The sequence below is a fragment of the Rattus norvegicus genome, chromosome 3 (genome assembly GCF_036323735.1).
Source record: "Rattus norvegicus strain BN/NHsdMcwi chromosome 3, GRCr8, whole genome shotgun sequence".
NCBI classification, from domain to species: Eukaryota; Metazoa; Chordata; class Mammalia; order Rodentia; family Muridae; genus Rattus; species Rattus norvegicus.
In genome coordinates, this window is record NC_086021.1 from 76,651,599 (window position 1) to 76,666,035 (window position 14,437).

The 14,437-nt window shown below is 37.3% G+C and overlaps 1 protein-coding gene and 1 non-coding gene across 3 annotated transcripts in view; both read left to right on the plus strand.

The window, feature by feature from the left end:
• Positions 1–14,437, plus strand: part of Hat1 (histone acetyltransferase 1) — a 48,260-nt gene that overhangs the window by 27,157 nt on the left and 6,666 nt on the right. For both annotated transcript variants that reach the window (XM_017591624.3, NM_001009657.1), the window contains exons 5-9: positions 1,945–2,124; positions 2,359–2,480; positions 2,980–3,084; positions 3,399–3,505; positions 13,366–13,517. In XM_017591624.3, the coding sequence (XP_017447113.1) occupies positions 1,945–2,124; positions 2,359–2,480; positions 2,980–3,084; positions 3,399–3,505; positions 13,366–13,517 (666 nt within the window). The remainder of the gene's footprint in view (positions 1–1,944; positions 2,125–2,358; positions 2,481–2,979; positions 3,085–3,398; positions 3,506–13,365; positions 13,518–14,437) is intronic.
• On the plus strand, positions 12,340–12,527 carry LOC120102107 (U2 spliceosomal RNA). Its single transcript, XR_005503129.1, has one exon. It is a non-coding gene; the product is annotated as a U2 spliceosomal RNA (small nuclear RNA).

The following is a 14,437-nucleotide window of genomic DNA, read 5'->3' on the forward strand; positions in this document are numbered from 1 at the left end:
ATGATGTTGATATTGCCCTGGAGTTTATTTTTTTTAATTGTAGGGTTTGGTCTGGTTTAAAAAAACCAGAATTAGAATTGCCATTTTACCTATCATGCTTTTTTTTTTAAATTACTACATAACAAGTTTATTGCAATTATCTACTTCCTCATGCAGCTGTTGAAAATTGGATGGTCTCTTCATATTTACAGTTTTAGGGGAAAATATTTATCAAATACTATGTATTTTTTTGGGGGGGGGGTTCTTTTTTTCGGAGCTGGGGACTGAACCCAGGGCCTTGCGCTTCCTAGGTAAGCGCTCTACCACTGAGCTAAATCCCCAGCCCCAATACTATGTATTTTTAAAATAAAGTAGATTTATTAAATTTAGTTTATTTGCAATTTGCACATTAGAAAAAAAACTGTTAGGCTGGATGTTGAAAAGCATTATTTTAAGTAATAGGTTATTTTTATGACCATAAACGATTCATATATGAATGTTGGTATCAAAGCATTGGAAATAAAACTCATTGGTGATAGGCTCCATCCTTATCTCCATCCTAAATGTAACTGAATGATAATAAAGTACTATTCATCTGCAGGTGCATTGCTCCTACTTAGTTAAAAGACGGTTGAAAGGACAGGAATTAGTAGCATGTTGTATTAGCCTTTTGTAGTGTATTTTGTCCTAAGCATCTTAATTTCCCTGTTTTGAATGCTAAGTAGCAAGGGTCTTGGTTTAGAACTAATACCCATCATGCATGTAAACGGTATGAAAGAGCTGCTTAGTAAGTTAACACAAAGTGTTCTTGTGTCAGTCCTTGTGGAAATAGATACAATACAAACATTACAGCTGAACTCACGGCAAACTCCATTAAGTAAAAACCTGGCCTCATTGTTCAGAAAAAAGTTTGAATAGAATGCAAGCTCATTTTGTTGAATGTAATGTCAGGCTTTTAGGGGCTGTATTGAAGGATACGGTTTTGTTAAGTTGAGACCAATTCATTAAGTTTTATTGCCTGGTGAGAAGGAGTAATACTTTATTGTAAGACCTCATCAAATATTCATGGTTAAAGAGAAGTAGTAAATGTATTCAATCAAGTGGTCTTTGGGGTTTTGAAAAGGATTATGAAGTCTGCTCAGCTGATAGTTTTCATTCATTGAGGTTGTTTAACAAGGGTGATTTTAATCTGTGAGTTTAATTTGTTGTCCAGTCTTTTCTCTTTTATACAATCACAAATCCAAGTCTATGAAAGTTGTTACATTGTGGAGATGAGTGGATAATATAACCATTCTTATGATTTCTGTATTTCCTAGTGAAGATAAAAAATTCCCACCTAAGTGTAGCGTATGAGGGTGTTATCTGTCTGCTTTGCTATTCATTTGGTCAGACTATCTAGCCTCACCACTTACTTACTGCTGGTTACCTTCTCATGTCTTGAATAAAAAGGTTTCTTTGACACATATGAAATAACAAGCAGCCTTTTGTTTTTGGCATGTTAAGATTGTCATGAAGGACAGTAGGTAATAATCATTTTCTATATGCTAGAAATCTCAGTGGAACAGCTATTACTGTACCTGCCTCCTGTAATTTGTTTTTATGTTGATGCTCATCTCAAATTGTGCAAGAGTAGTTTGTTTCTGTAAAAGATACCCTTTCCCATTTCACTGCATTGTTTACTTATATAGTTTAATTGTAAAGTTTTGTGTTATACCAGTTTTGTCTATTAAAAATTCTTGTTTTGTTTTGAAACATGGGATCTCTGCCTATCTGGCCTGGAACTTGTTATGTAGATCAGGCTACCTCAAATTCACAGAGATCCACTAGCCTCTGCTTTCTGAGTGCTAGGATTAATCACTACATCTAACCAATTTTATCCACTTTAAAGAATAATTTAAAGAAATAAATTATTTTCAGCTAAAAACTAAATTTGTTGATTTTTGTTCTTTGTTTTCTATTCTTCAGGCAGATGACGTTGAAGGCAAAATCAGACAAATCATTCCACCTGGGTTTTGCACAAACACAAATGATTTTCTTTCCTTGCTGGAAAAGGAAGCTGATTTCAAGCCATTTGGAACCCTCCTCCATACATACTCAGTTCCTAGTCCAACAGGAGGAGAAAACTTTACTTTTCAGATATACAAGGTAAAAAGAAATATTTCCTTTTTCCTGGAACCTATATGGGATTATATAGTCAGTAAATGTAGTGTGAGATAAAAAAGGTTTTATTGACACTAAAACCAGATCTGTTTTGACTGTTTGTATACATATTTAATCTGAGGCTTCTAACCATTTTCCCACAGGATAGTTTTGTGTTCTGCAGACTTTCACTTACCTCTGTGATGAGTTTCACCTGACTTTTCCTGGCTTTTTCCCTAGGCTGACATGACATGTAGAGGCTTTCGAGAATATCATGAAAGGCTTCAGACCTTTTTGATGTGGTTTATTGAAACTGCTAGCTTTATTGACGTGGATGATGAAAGATGGCACTACTTTCTAGTGTAAGTACAGTTCTAAAGCAACAGTGGACCTTATTACCTCCACAAAGCCAGCATTTTAATTGTGGCAGCCCAATTATTGGGGCAGTATAATGATATTTTTCCCAGGAAAGAAAAACTATTGTTTATGGGGCTTGAGTTTGCCTTCATTATGCTTTGGGGGACTTGAGAATAGAACCGAATTAAATGCTGTTGTCCGTTAAGGCCCTGAATGTAGGCTTAAACAGTAAAATGAGCTTTGCCTGTGTTTTCTTTTACTTGCCACCTATTCATCTTTATAATAGGCAAGTGCACTGAAGTGATGTAAAGAGGTCTGATTTATCCAAGTTGCTGCACACCAATTAAGTGAATTGTACATTCAGAACATAGCAGGTGTACCCATTGGGCCCTCACAGAGTAGCTTGCTGACACTGAAAATTCAGTCAGAGAATGGAAAAGAAAATGGACACTGCATGGGAGCGCGACTGTAATTGACCTGCTTGGCTTTCTGTTTTATCTGCAGATTTGAGAAGTATAATAAGGATGGAGCTACGCTCTTTGCGACCGTAGGCTACATGACAGTCTATAATTACTATGTGTACCCAGACAAAACCCGGCCACGTGTAAGGTAATTGGCAGTATAACACGTGCCTTGTCTTTTATTTCAGAAGGAACTGCTGAAGTTTCCAATACTTGTTATAGTAATGTTGATTTGCTTTTTTTTTTTAAGAAATCATTCATTGGCTATGTACTGACTTATTGTTCTCTTTGAAACTGTGAGGCAGAAAAAACTTAACTTTCTATATATTAGTAATTTTTTTGGTTATTTTCAAGTTTGATTTTTAAAGAGCATCAACATTCATACTACAATAATTTGACAATTTCCAACTGGACATGATAAGATGTTTTAACTTAGAATAATTTTTTTTTTTTAAACTACAGTCAGATGCTGATACTGACTCCATTTCAAGGTCAGGGCCATGGTGCTCAACTTCTTGAAACAGTTCATAGATACTACATTGCATCTTCTTCAGTTCTTGATATTACAGGTAAGTAAAATTTTATGTTACTAGAAGAGCCTTTCTCAAATATCTTAGTTTTATTTCTGTCTTGAGTGTCAGCATTCTTCTGGGGGGCTTTAGAGGTCTGTTTAGATTACATTTTAGATCTGAGCTTTTATGGAGATCAAGCTGCATCCCTAACTAGTGTGAGCAACTTAAAAATAATGAACTAAATATATTTGGGATATCCTGATCAGTTATAGATGCATTTGCAGGTGTACTACAACTTACTAGTTTAGCTTCTTTGTCAGACATCTGCATAATTTAGAAGATACCTGTGACATTAATTTTAAACCATAGTTGGAGGGGAATAATTCCTTAATAGAAGATACTTTTCAAAGATTTATTATTGTTCTAATTACATGATAATACTTACGTCTCTATATGGGTATACATATGAGTTTAGTCACCCACAGAAGCCAGAAGAAGGACTCTGGTTGCCTGAGTTGGAGTCAGTGGGATGCCTGACTTGGGTCCTGGGAACTGAACTCAGACCCTCTGCAAGAACAGTGTGCATACTTAACCTGCTGACTCATCTCTCCAGCCCAGAAGACGTATTCTCTAAAGTATGTTTTATATTTTTATAGGCAGGCCATCTCAGTAGTAGATGAGATGAAATGTAGTCTGTGGAACCATCCTCCCAGTATGAATTAGCTGTAGAAGTAGTAGTATGCTTAAAAGAAGGAAAATTAATCTAGAAGTAGAGGATATTGGAGTGTGGTCATTCATGCCTAGCTGAGGCAGGAGGATTTCTGTGATTTTTTTTTTTTTCAGGCCAGTATGGTATTACATGGTCAATTCTGGAGAAGCCTGGGCTGTAGAGTGAGACTATCTTTAAAACCAAAATAAGTATCCTGCAGAGAGGTGTTGGTGAATACCCTTAATCCTAGTACTCAGGAGGTAGAAGCAAGTGAGTCTCTGAATTTCAGGCAAGCCTGTACTACAGAGTGAGTTCAAGGACAGCCAGGGCTACATAGAGAAACCCTGTCTGGAAAAACTAAATAAATAACAAAAAGGGGGGGAAAACCTCATTAGATGATATTGTAGGTGTTTTCTTAGTATGTGACTAAACTGCCATAAATAAATAAATAAAATAAATAACAGTACCTGAAGGACATTAATATCATTTTCTTACCCCAAGTAACGTTAAATTTGTGGTTAATAAAGTTGCTAAACCTGAAAGTCACTGCCAGGTGTATTGGCACACATCCTCCAGAGCCCGAGGCAGGAGAATTGAGAGTTTCAGGTCAACCTGGACTGCATAGAGAGACTGTCTCAAGACAAAAACAAAGGGAACAAAACCTGAAAGTCACGTTTTCTTCATGATTACTGTATAGGGTAGAACATCCTCAATCTGAAAATCTAAATCTAAAATTCAGGACTGTTTTTGTTTGTGACCAGAAAGGCTAGAATAGAAAAGGGCATTGGATTGCCTGAGCTGGAGTTAGAGGTAGTTGTAAGCACTTGATGTGAGTGCTGGGACTGAACTCCTTGTTTAGAAGAGTAGCAAGCTCCCTTAACCAATTAGCCATTTCTCAGTGCCCTCCTCCCCCAAGCTTTTTATTTGGTTTTTAATTTCAAAATTCAGGATTTTTCGAGTGCCAACATGATACTCAAAATTTCAGATTTCTCAAGCATTTTAGATTTAAATTAAGGATTCCAAGTGATAAGTATATAAAAATACTCCAAAACAACATTAATGAAATAAGCCTTGGAACTTTGAAACACTGTTGGTCCTATCCATTTCAGCTACAGCTGCTCACCCTGTCCAAGATATTCACATCTAAGTTAGAAATTAACATTTATTTTACAAAGGCTTGAATGTGGAGCTGGGGATGTGTAGAGCTCAGTGGTATAATACACTTGCCTAGGATGCATGAGGCCTGGGTGATTTGGTCCCTGATGCCTCAAAATAAGTAAATAAGTAAAAGATTTTGAATATATATTAGGATTATTTGAGCTGATTGGTATGCTACCCTGATTGGCCTCCAGCTTATCATGTAAATATGTGAGCCTTGAGCTTGAGAACCTCCTACGTCAGCCTCAAGTGCTGAAATTAAAAACACCTGTACCGTCACAACTGGTTTAGACATAGTTTTCTTTCTAAAATTAATATTTAACATGCACTAAAATGTTAACCTGTTTTAAAAAATGATTTTTCAGAATTTTATCAAAATTGTTTAAAGAATCGACCACAAAACATTACTGACAATGGGACCGACAAACATAAAATACACTGAGCAGATTTTCTTTTTCATATAGTATGTTGATTTTGCTTGCTCAAGAAGAAAAAAAAGCTGTCAGAATAGTGTGAATGGTCTTCTGTAGCGGGGAGGTAGCAGCACACACCTTTAATCCCAACACTCTGGAGTCAGAGCCAGGGGGATCTCTGTGTTCGAGGCCAGCCTGGTCTATAGAGTGAGCTCCAGGACAGCCAGGCCACACAGAGAAATCCTGTCTTGAAAAGGACCCCCGTTCTCACCCCCGCCCAAAAAAGGGAAGGAATGCATTTTCCCCCACTGTGGTCTAGAGATTTTTGCTTTACATGAAAAATAAATGCTTTAATAAACTAGGGGGAAAGCATGTTGGGGGTTTGGGCTTTGTGTTGGGCTGAGAATGAAACCCAGGGCCTTGGGCATGCTAGGCAAACATTCTACCACTGAGCTGTTTTAGAGAGGGGAATTCTACATTTATAGTATTGAATTATCTTTTTCTTTGACTCACTGATGTAAAAAGAGGTTGAAACGTCAGAGGTGAGGAGTTGCTCACTCATGTTCTATTAGCAGTTATGAGTAGACAGAAGCTTTCACTACTTTCTGTGACCTGTCCTCTTACCAAGACAGCACAGTAAGCTGTATCACTGCTTTGAGCTGAGCCAAAGTTGCCAGCCTCTGTTCACTGACGGCTTGGGCTTGGTGCTACACGAGGGGACACGTAAGTAGTCTTTGTCTGCTCTAGTGGGTAATGTGCCAGCAGGGTTGTTTCTCTGAAGGCTCTTAACTACTTCTTTCTGTCTATTCTAGCCAATAAAGTCCTTGATACTTAGCACCAATTAGCAGATAAAGAATTTTCTTTCTTAAATCTCAGTGAAGAGTCATTAATAATAGTACCCTTTATTCATTGCTATGATTCATTAGAAACTGAAGTCTTGAAAGAGAAAAGCTAAACATGCTAAAAGGACGTCTGAATTTGACAACTGAGGATCGACTTTTATTTTCAGCATTTACGTTTCTTGGCATTGCAAAATGCTAAAAATGCTTCGTTAGCTGCTCTCATTAATATATTTCTCTTAGCTTTCATACCCAGTCTTTAAAAGCATTTTAAAAAAGAAAAATCTTACTGAATTTTGTACTCTAGTCATTTGGTTGTCTGTTTCTCTATTATTTTATATGTATTAACCTAATGGCTTTTCTGCAGGCTTTGGGTCTTCCTTTGAAATCCTGGCTGTTAAAATTGAGGTGGCCTGTGCTTCCTTGACATACAGGCAGAAATAATTATAATTAATACTTAATCATTGGTAGCTTAGGCTCTGTCTTCAGTGGGTGCGTGTTTGGTATTAAACTTCCATCCACTTTTTTTTTTTTTTAGCTTAAGATCCATTGGCAGACAGTGCCTTATTATATGTACTTTTCCTTTTGAGCCTGTCAGATTCTAGACATATAATATTTGGATACGTCTCAGAACATAGGTAGAATCAAAAATTTATTTTATTGAACAATAGAAATTGATTCTGGCTAGAGTATATGTATCAGCACTACTAATTAATCTACCAATAGTATATTAACAGCTAATATGTTTGTTTTGAGATATGTTATATAAATTTTTTAAGTGTTAACGTGGATTTTTATATACTTAGGTGGTTTAAATTGTCTCATTTTCTTTCTTAAAATATTTTTAGTAAGGTATCTCATTATACAGAGACTTTTAAACGTTATAGAACACTTAGTGCTATAAACTGATCCTACATATATCTATAGATTTATATTCAAGCAAATTTTATCTTCAAATATGTTTTGTGTGACTGTGGTCTGTGTATGTATGGTGTATGCACATGTATGTACAGAGGCATGTGCTTTCAGAGGCCAGAGGAGGGTGCTGAATGTCCTGTTTTCATCATTCCCCATCTCATTCTTTTGAGACAATCTCTTACCAAACCTCAGAAGCTAAACTGACCGTTAGCAAGCCCCACTGATCATTTTGCCTTTGCCTTCCAAAGCACTGGAGTTATAGGATCATGTGGCCATCACCCAGGATTTTATGTGAACAATATGACCTGAGCTCAGATTTTCATTCAGCAAGTTCTTTCCCTCCAATCCCCAAACCCCTGTTTTCAAGACAAGGCTTCAAACTTGTAGCCCAGGATAACCTTAGATTCCTGATGCCCTTGCTTCTTCCTCACAAATGGTATGATCGTGGGCATGTACTACCAACTGAGCTACAACCCCAGCCTATTGTATTGCTTTTTTGTATAATTAATAACAAATTATTGGATATCATCATTTTAGGAACATTTTCAAGTTGATATTTGTAGCTATAGAGCTTAAAGGTTGTGACCCCTATTATTAAGCTGCAAACAAATCATCAATTTGTACTCATTTATTTGAAACTAATTGGAAAAATTTTGGCATTTTAATTGATTTTTGCCCTGATATTTTTCCTAAACTTTCCTGAATAATATACATAATTTAAATTTTTATTCACACTAAATATATTTTAGACTGAATAGTTGGAATGCACAGTTTTAGGATTTTTTTTTTTTAAACCAGTTTAGGATTGACTTGGAAAGCTGACATTGGCTAAACTTGTTTAATAGGGTGTCTTTTAATTTTTTGGAATCAGGATCTACCTCTGCCGTAGATGGCCTGGAACTTACTATATAGCCCAGGTAGGATTTAAACTTATGATCTTCCCAACTCTGCCTTTTCCGCTCAGATTATGGGCTTTTATTACCATACCCAGTTTTGCTTTAGTTTTTTGTTTGTTTGTTTCTACTTTTTTTTTTTTTTTTGGTTCTTTTTTTCGGAGCTGGGGACCAAACCCAGGGCCTTGCGCTTCCTAGGCAAGCGCTCTACCACTGAGCTAAATCCCCAACCCCTGTTTGTTTGTTTCTAAAGTGTTTTAGAAGAGCTAGAGAGATCACTTGGTGGTTAAGAGCAATGGGTGCTTTTTCAGAGGATCCAGGTTCAATTTTTAGCACTCATGTGGCAGCTCACAACTGTAACTCCAGTTTCAGCAGATCCTGAATGTCCTGTTCTGGCCTCTGAGGGCACCAGGCATGAACATGGTACACAGGCATGTGTCCAGGCTAAAAAGTACCCATACACATAAATTAAAGACAATTTTTTAAAGAACTGGGACAGCCAGCATGGTGGTGTATACCTTTAATTCTAACATTCAGGAAGCAGAGGCAGGCTGATCTCTGAGTTTGAGGCCTGCCTGGTTTAGAAAGTGAATTTCAGGACAGTCAGGACTACACAGAGACACTCTCTTGAAAACCTTTAAAAAAAAAAAAAAAAAAAAAGGAAGAAATCTTGGGCTATAGCCCAATAATGGATCTCTTGCCTTGGATGCTTGAGTTTCTCAACACTCTGTATGTATAGTAATATACTTGAGATGCTTGCTATTTAGTTTATAATTAAAACAACTTTATTGAGATATAATTTCCCTAAGTCCACTAGCATAAGTATACATTTCAAAGATGTCTAGTAAGTCTGAAGCCATTGTCATAGTCTTGTGTTAAAATATTGCCAGCATTTCTAGACTGCATGTTTCTTGTGGTCAGTCTCTATACTCAGTCTCCATTGAAGTCTTAGATATGTTTATGATTTTATTGTTTTGCTTTTTTGTTTGAATAGTTTAAAAATACTCTCTCAGCTGAAGGCAAAGGCTAGTTTTGTTTTCTTATTTTGGTCTGTTTTCCTTTTCTTTTTGAGATAGACTCTCATTGAAGAAGCCCTAGCTGACCTAGAAATTATGTAGAGCAAGATTGCCTCAACTTTGAGGTGATCCTCTGCCTCTGCTTCCTGAAAGCTGGTGTATGCTGCACACTCTGGTTAAGTTCATCTTTTTACATTTGATACACAGTTGTTACTTACTGTTTGGTGACAAGTGTCTTCCCTGTTGAGTTGCTGTGGTTTCTTTGTTGTTATCTGGTTGATCATAAATATGATAGCTTATTAAATACTGTGTAGATCTCTGTGTCTGTCCTTAATGGTAGTACCATATCATCTTGGTTGTTATATCTGAGTGAGTTGTCGACACGGACAGGAGCTTATCCCAGCACAGTCACACTCTTACATGGAGCATACTGTCAAACTCTGCTATGTGCTCACCTAGACATGCGTTATATACCAAAGGTCCATAATTCTACCACAAAAATTGAAACTTAAATATTTCTATCTCTACCTCCTCTTCCTAGCTTCTTCTATCCCCCTAAATGATTTTCCTGCCAGCAAGAAGTGCAGCAGTGGTACCCACTTCAGAGTTGTTCTGTCCTGGCTGAGCCAGATGTGTACCTTTCCTGTTGTACCAAGTAGTTCCCATTGCTGATGAACCTTTCACACCTTTACAGTTTTGCTTGCAGTTGTCCATATTCTTACTCTTGTCTGAAGCTAGAATTCTTCAGGAGAAGGCAAGGTCTCCTGCAGCCCAATTCAACCATCTTTATTCCTCCCCTTAGCCTGTTTATCAAACTGGATCTGTACATTGCTTTCCTTGGAGCTTGTGTACCACCTGACATTGTGGTCTCTTTCTTTTCTCATTTTTCTTCTTTTTCTTTATTTAGGTGTAGAGTTCTAGTGACATTGGCACCTTGATCTTTATATTGAGTTTAGAAATAAGAAGTAAAAGTCCTCCAACTTTGTTGTTTCTCAAAATTGTTTGCTTTACATAATGAACACCACAGTTTCTTCATTCTTATCATCAGACTAATACATGGATGGGATTTCAGTTATTGCTTTTTAAAGCCAGAGTCAAATAATATTTACCTATTACCTACATGAGTGTGATGTTAATAACTAAGAGGCACAGGCATGAGTAGGGTGTTCTGTACCTGTGGATGAATGAATGTATATTTCATTTACCCCACCTTAGACTTTTATAAACTACTGGCCTAAGTGCTGTTAATTTCCTGAGATGTTTTGACAGCATGACTATCAGTACTTAATTTCTTTTTATTGCCAAGTAATAGTCTGTTATTCAAATATATTTTATCAGTTGGGGAAGGGATGTTGGGTTGTTTCCAATTTTTGTCTCTTAGGAATGATAGGAGTATTTGTGTCTTTTTTATTGCCATTTGTAGACAGTGTCACTATGTAATCCTAGCTGACTTGGAACATATTGTGTGAACAAGGCTGGTCTCACTTAAAAAGACCCACCTGCCTCTCACCCCATAGTACTGGGATTAAAGGTGTGCCACCATGCCTGGCACATGTACATGCCTTTATATGGACTTCTGTTTTACATCTCTAAGGATGGAAGATTTGAAAAACATTATATCTTCGTCAAACCTTTTAAAAAAATCACTGACTTGTGTTCCAAAGTGACTGCAGTGTTTTACAGTACCATCAATAGTGTACCAGAGTCTGTTTCTGTATTTTATCAGATTTGGTATTATCCTTAATTCCGTTCATCCTGGTAGATTTGAAATGGTAGCTCATTGTTGTGATTTGCATTCCTTTGGCTAATGATGTGTGTCTTTCATGTGTTTATTGCCTGTTTATGGATCTTCTTGAAAAGTAACTAGTTTGGTCCTGTGCCCATTTTTATAGAAGAGTTGTGTCGCTGTTATGTTTCACTAAAACGCAGCTTACCTATTTTCACCTGCGCTTTTGTTCCTGTGTCTGAGAAATCATTACCTAAGCAAAAGTCATGAAAGTTTATGCACATCTTGCTTCTAAGCAGTTTTATTGGTCTGAGGGAATGAGATCCAGTTTTACTTTTCTTGCTTATAGAGATCCCATTTTCCAGCTCTTATTTGATGAAGACTTCCTTCCTGTATTGAATTGTCTTGACAGATATGTCAGAAAATGACCATAATATATAGGTTTATTTTGGATTCTCCATTTTGTCAAGCTGTTTATCTGCCCTTATGCTAGTGCTATACTGTTGAATTGTTGTAGCTTTGAGGTAATGACATCAGAAAGTCTAAGGAGGGGCTGGAGAGATGGCTCAGCAGTAGAGAGCATTGAGATTGTCTCTTCTTTCAGAGGACCCAGGTTCGATTCCCATCACCCACGAGGTGGCTCACAATTGTCTGTAACTCTGGTTCCAGGGCGCCTAATGCCCTCTTCTGGCCTATTTGGGCACAGGTGCACATGGTACATAGACATGCATGGAGGCAAATACACAGTTTTTTTTTTTTTTTTTTTTATCATTTGTGAGTGTATACATGGACATGTGCTGAGGTCACAGGATAACTGTGGGGCTGGTTGTCACCACCTTTAAGAGGAATCTGGGAATTGAACTCAGGTTGCCAGGCTTGTGTAATAAGTGACATTATCTGCAGTCCCACCTCTTCAGCTGGAATTGATTATCTTACCTTTTCAACTCATTAGGAAGTGGGGACACAGAAGAGGGAGGATAACTTCTCCATGATCATAGATCTATGAGTGACACAACTCTGTTCAGTATTATTTTTGACCCATCTTGCTCCAATGTTAACTGGATTGCTACTTAGCCTAATGTAGTTATATCATAGGGAAACACAAAAGAAGATCTGTGGTATTCAGAAATGATCAAGGAAGGATCCACATTATGTCCTTACCATATTCCCCAAGAGGTGTTTAAAGGACCATAAGTTGTTAGATTAAAATTGTTACTACATCACTTCTCGGCCTTTTGGCTAAGATCAAGTGTAGTTTCTTTTCTTATCAGTTTAATATCTGATAACATCCTCTATCTGAGGACAATATATTAAATGGATTTTTGGAGTAGGAGTTGGATTAGGAGCTTGCTCTGTCTACTCCATGCATCGACCTGGTATTGCACCTCCAGGAATTGTGCACCCCCTCAGGGGAATAAAAATGATCTGAAAATCAGAAAAAAATAAAAGTTGTTACTATATTTGGAGAATATGGGATGAATTAGAGGGGAGAATAAAGAGGGAGAGGTTGATTGAAACATATTATGTGCATGTATGAAATTATCAAGCAATAAATTTAAAAGTCTCTTTTAAAAAATTACAATTGGCCTTGGAATTCTTAGCTACCAAAAAGTGAATGCATTGGAAATTGTTGTCCAAACATGAATATTTCATTTATATGGCCAATTTGACTGCAGTTAAAATGAAGATGCTTGGGCTGGAGAGATGGTTCAGTGGTTAAGAGCACCGACTGCTCTTCCAGAGGTCCTGAGTTCAATTTCCAGCAACCACATGGTGGCTCACAACCATCTGTAATGGGATCTGATGCCCTCTTCTGGTGTATCTGAAAACAGCTACAGTGTACTTGTATATGATAAATAAATAAATAAATCTTTAAAAAAAAAATGAAGATGCTTGTGGTTAACATTTCAGTAAAAAAAAAAAAAAAAAAAAAGGTTAATACAGTTGGGTTGTAATGGCACATGACTTTAATCCTAGCACTCAGGAGGCAGAGGCAGGTGGATCTCTGTGAGACCAGCCTGGTCTATAACGAGAGTTCCAGGAAAGCCATGACTGTTGCACAGAGAAACCCAAACAAATAAAAGATGATAAGCAAAATGAACAGCTTTCATGTCATCAATAGTGTGAATGTGAGTTTTATTTGGTATAATAGTTATCAGGAATGTTACTTTTTACCATGTTACTGGGACTACAAGTGATAGAGAAATTGTGTTGGGTAAGACAATACTGTCTTTTCATTTTTTAGCGGAAGATCCATCCAAAAGCTATGTGAAACTAAGAGACTTTGTACTTGTGAAACTTTGTCAAGATTTGCCCTGTTTCTCCCGGGAAAGATTACTGCAAGGATTCAATGAAGATATGGCGATACAGGCACAGCAGAAGTTCAAAATAAATAAGGTATTTTTATTATTTTTATTTTGTAGGACAAAAAGATTTAAAAATTTTTGAAGTACTTAGCTGTATTGTAAGGATATGAGGGTGTGTGGGAAACAACAGTAGTTGGGAGTGTAGACTCTGAAGTCAAGACTGCCCTTCAAGCCTAAGTTTAAAACTTGTCTCTGTCATCCACAGCACTTTAGTTATGGCTTTGTTCCCTATTTTCCTTGTTGACAGGATGATGAGGGAATACTGTTACACTGTATGCGTTCACTTTCCTTAGTGATAAAATGAGAGGAGAATACCTCTTTTGTTGTACTAACTATAATAAGCAGATCAAAGATGAGTTAAAAATCAACCGTCTTGGTGAATGGCTTAGTGGGTAGTTTGTGCTGAGCCCGGTGACCTGAGTTCAGTCCCTATGATCCACATAGGCAGAGGAGAAAGCCAACTTCAGAACGGTGTCCTCTGACTACCACCCATTTTAAGGCAATGCAGTAAAATCTTTTAAAAATAAAGATGGGGGCAGAGAGGGGTAGATTTATTTTATGTGTATGGGTATATTGGCTGCATGTATTTCTGTGCACTGTGAGTGTCTGGAGATCAGACGAAATCATTTGATCCCCTGGAATTGACAGCTGAGAGCCACCACATAGGTGCTGGGAATGGAACCCAGGTCTTCCAGAAGAACATCCAGTGCTCTTCACTTCTGAGCTGTCTCTCCAGCCCTACTACACTAAGCTGTGAAGTGGTTCTGTCCACTTGGTAGAAAGGTGCTAAGAAAATACATAACTTTCATTTTCTTTGTTTTTTCAAAACAGGGTTTCTTTGTGTAGTCCGGCTGTCCTGAAACTTGCTTTGTAGACCAGGCTGTCCTTGAATTCACAGAATCCACCTGCCTCTGCTTCCCGAGTTCTGGGATTCAAGGTGTGAGCCACCAC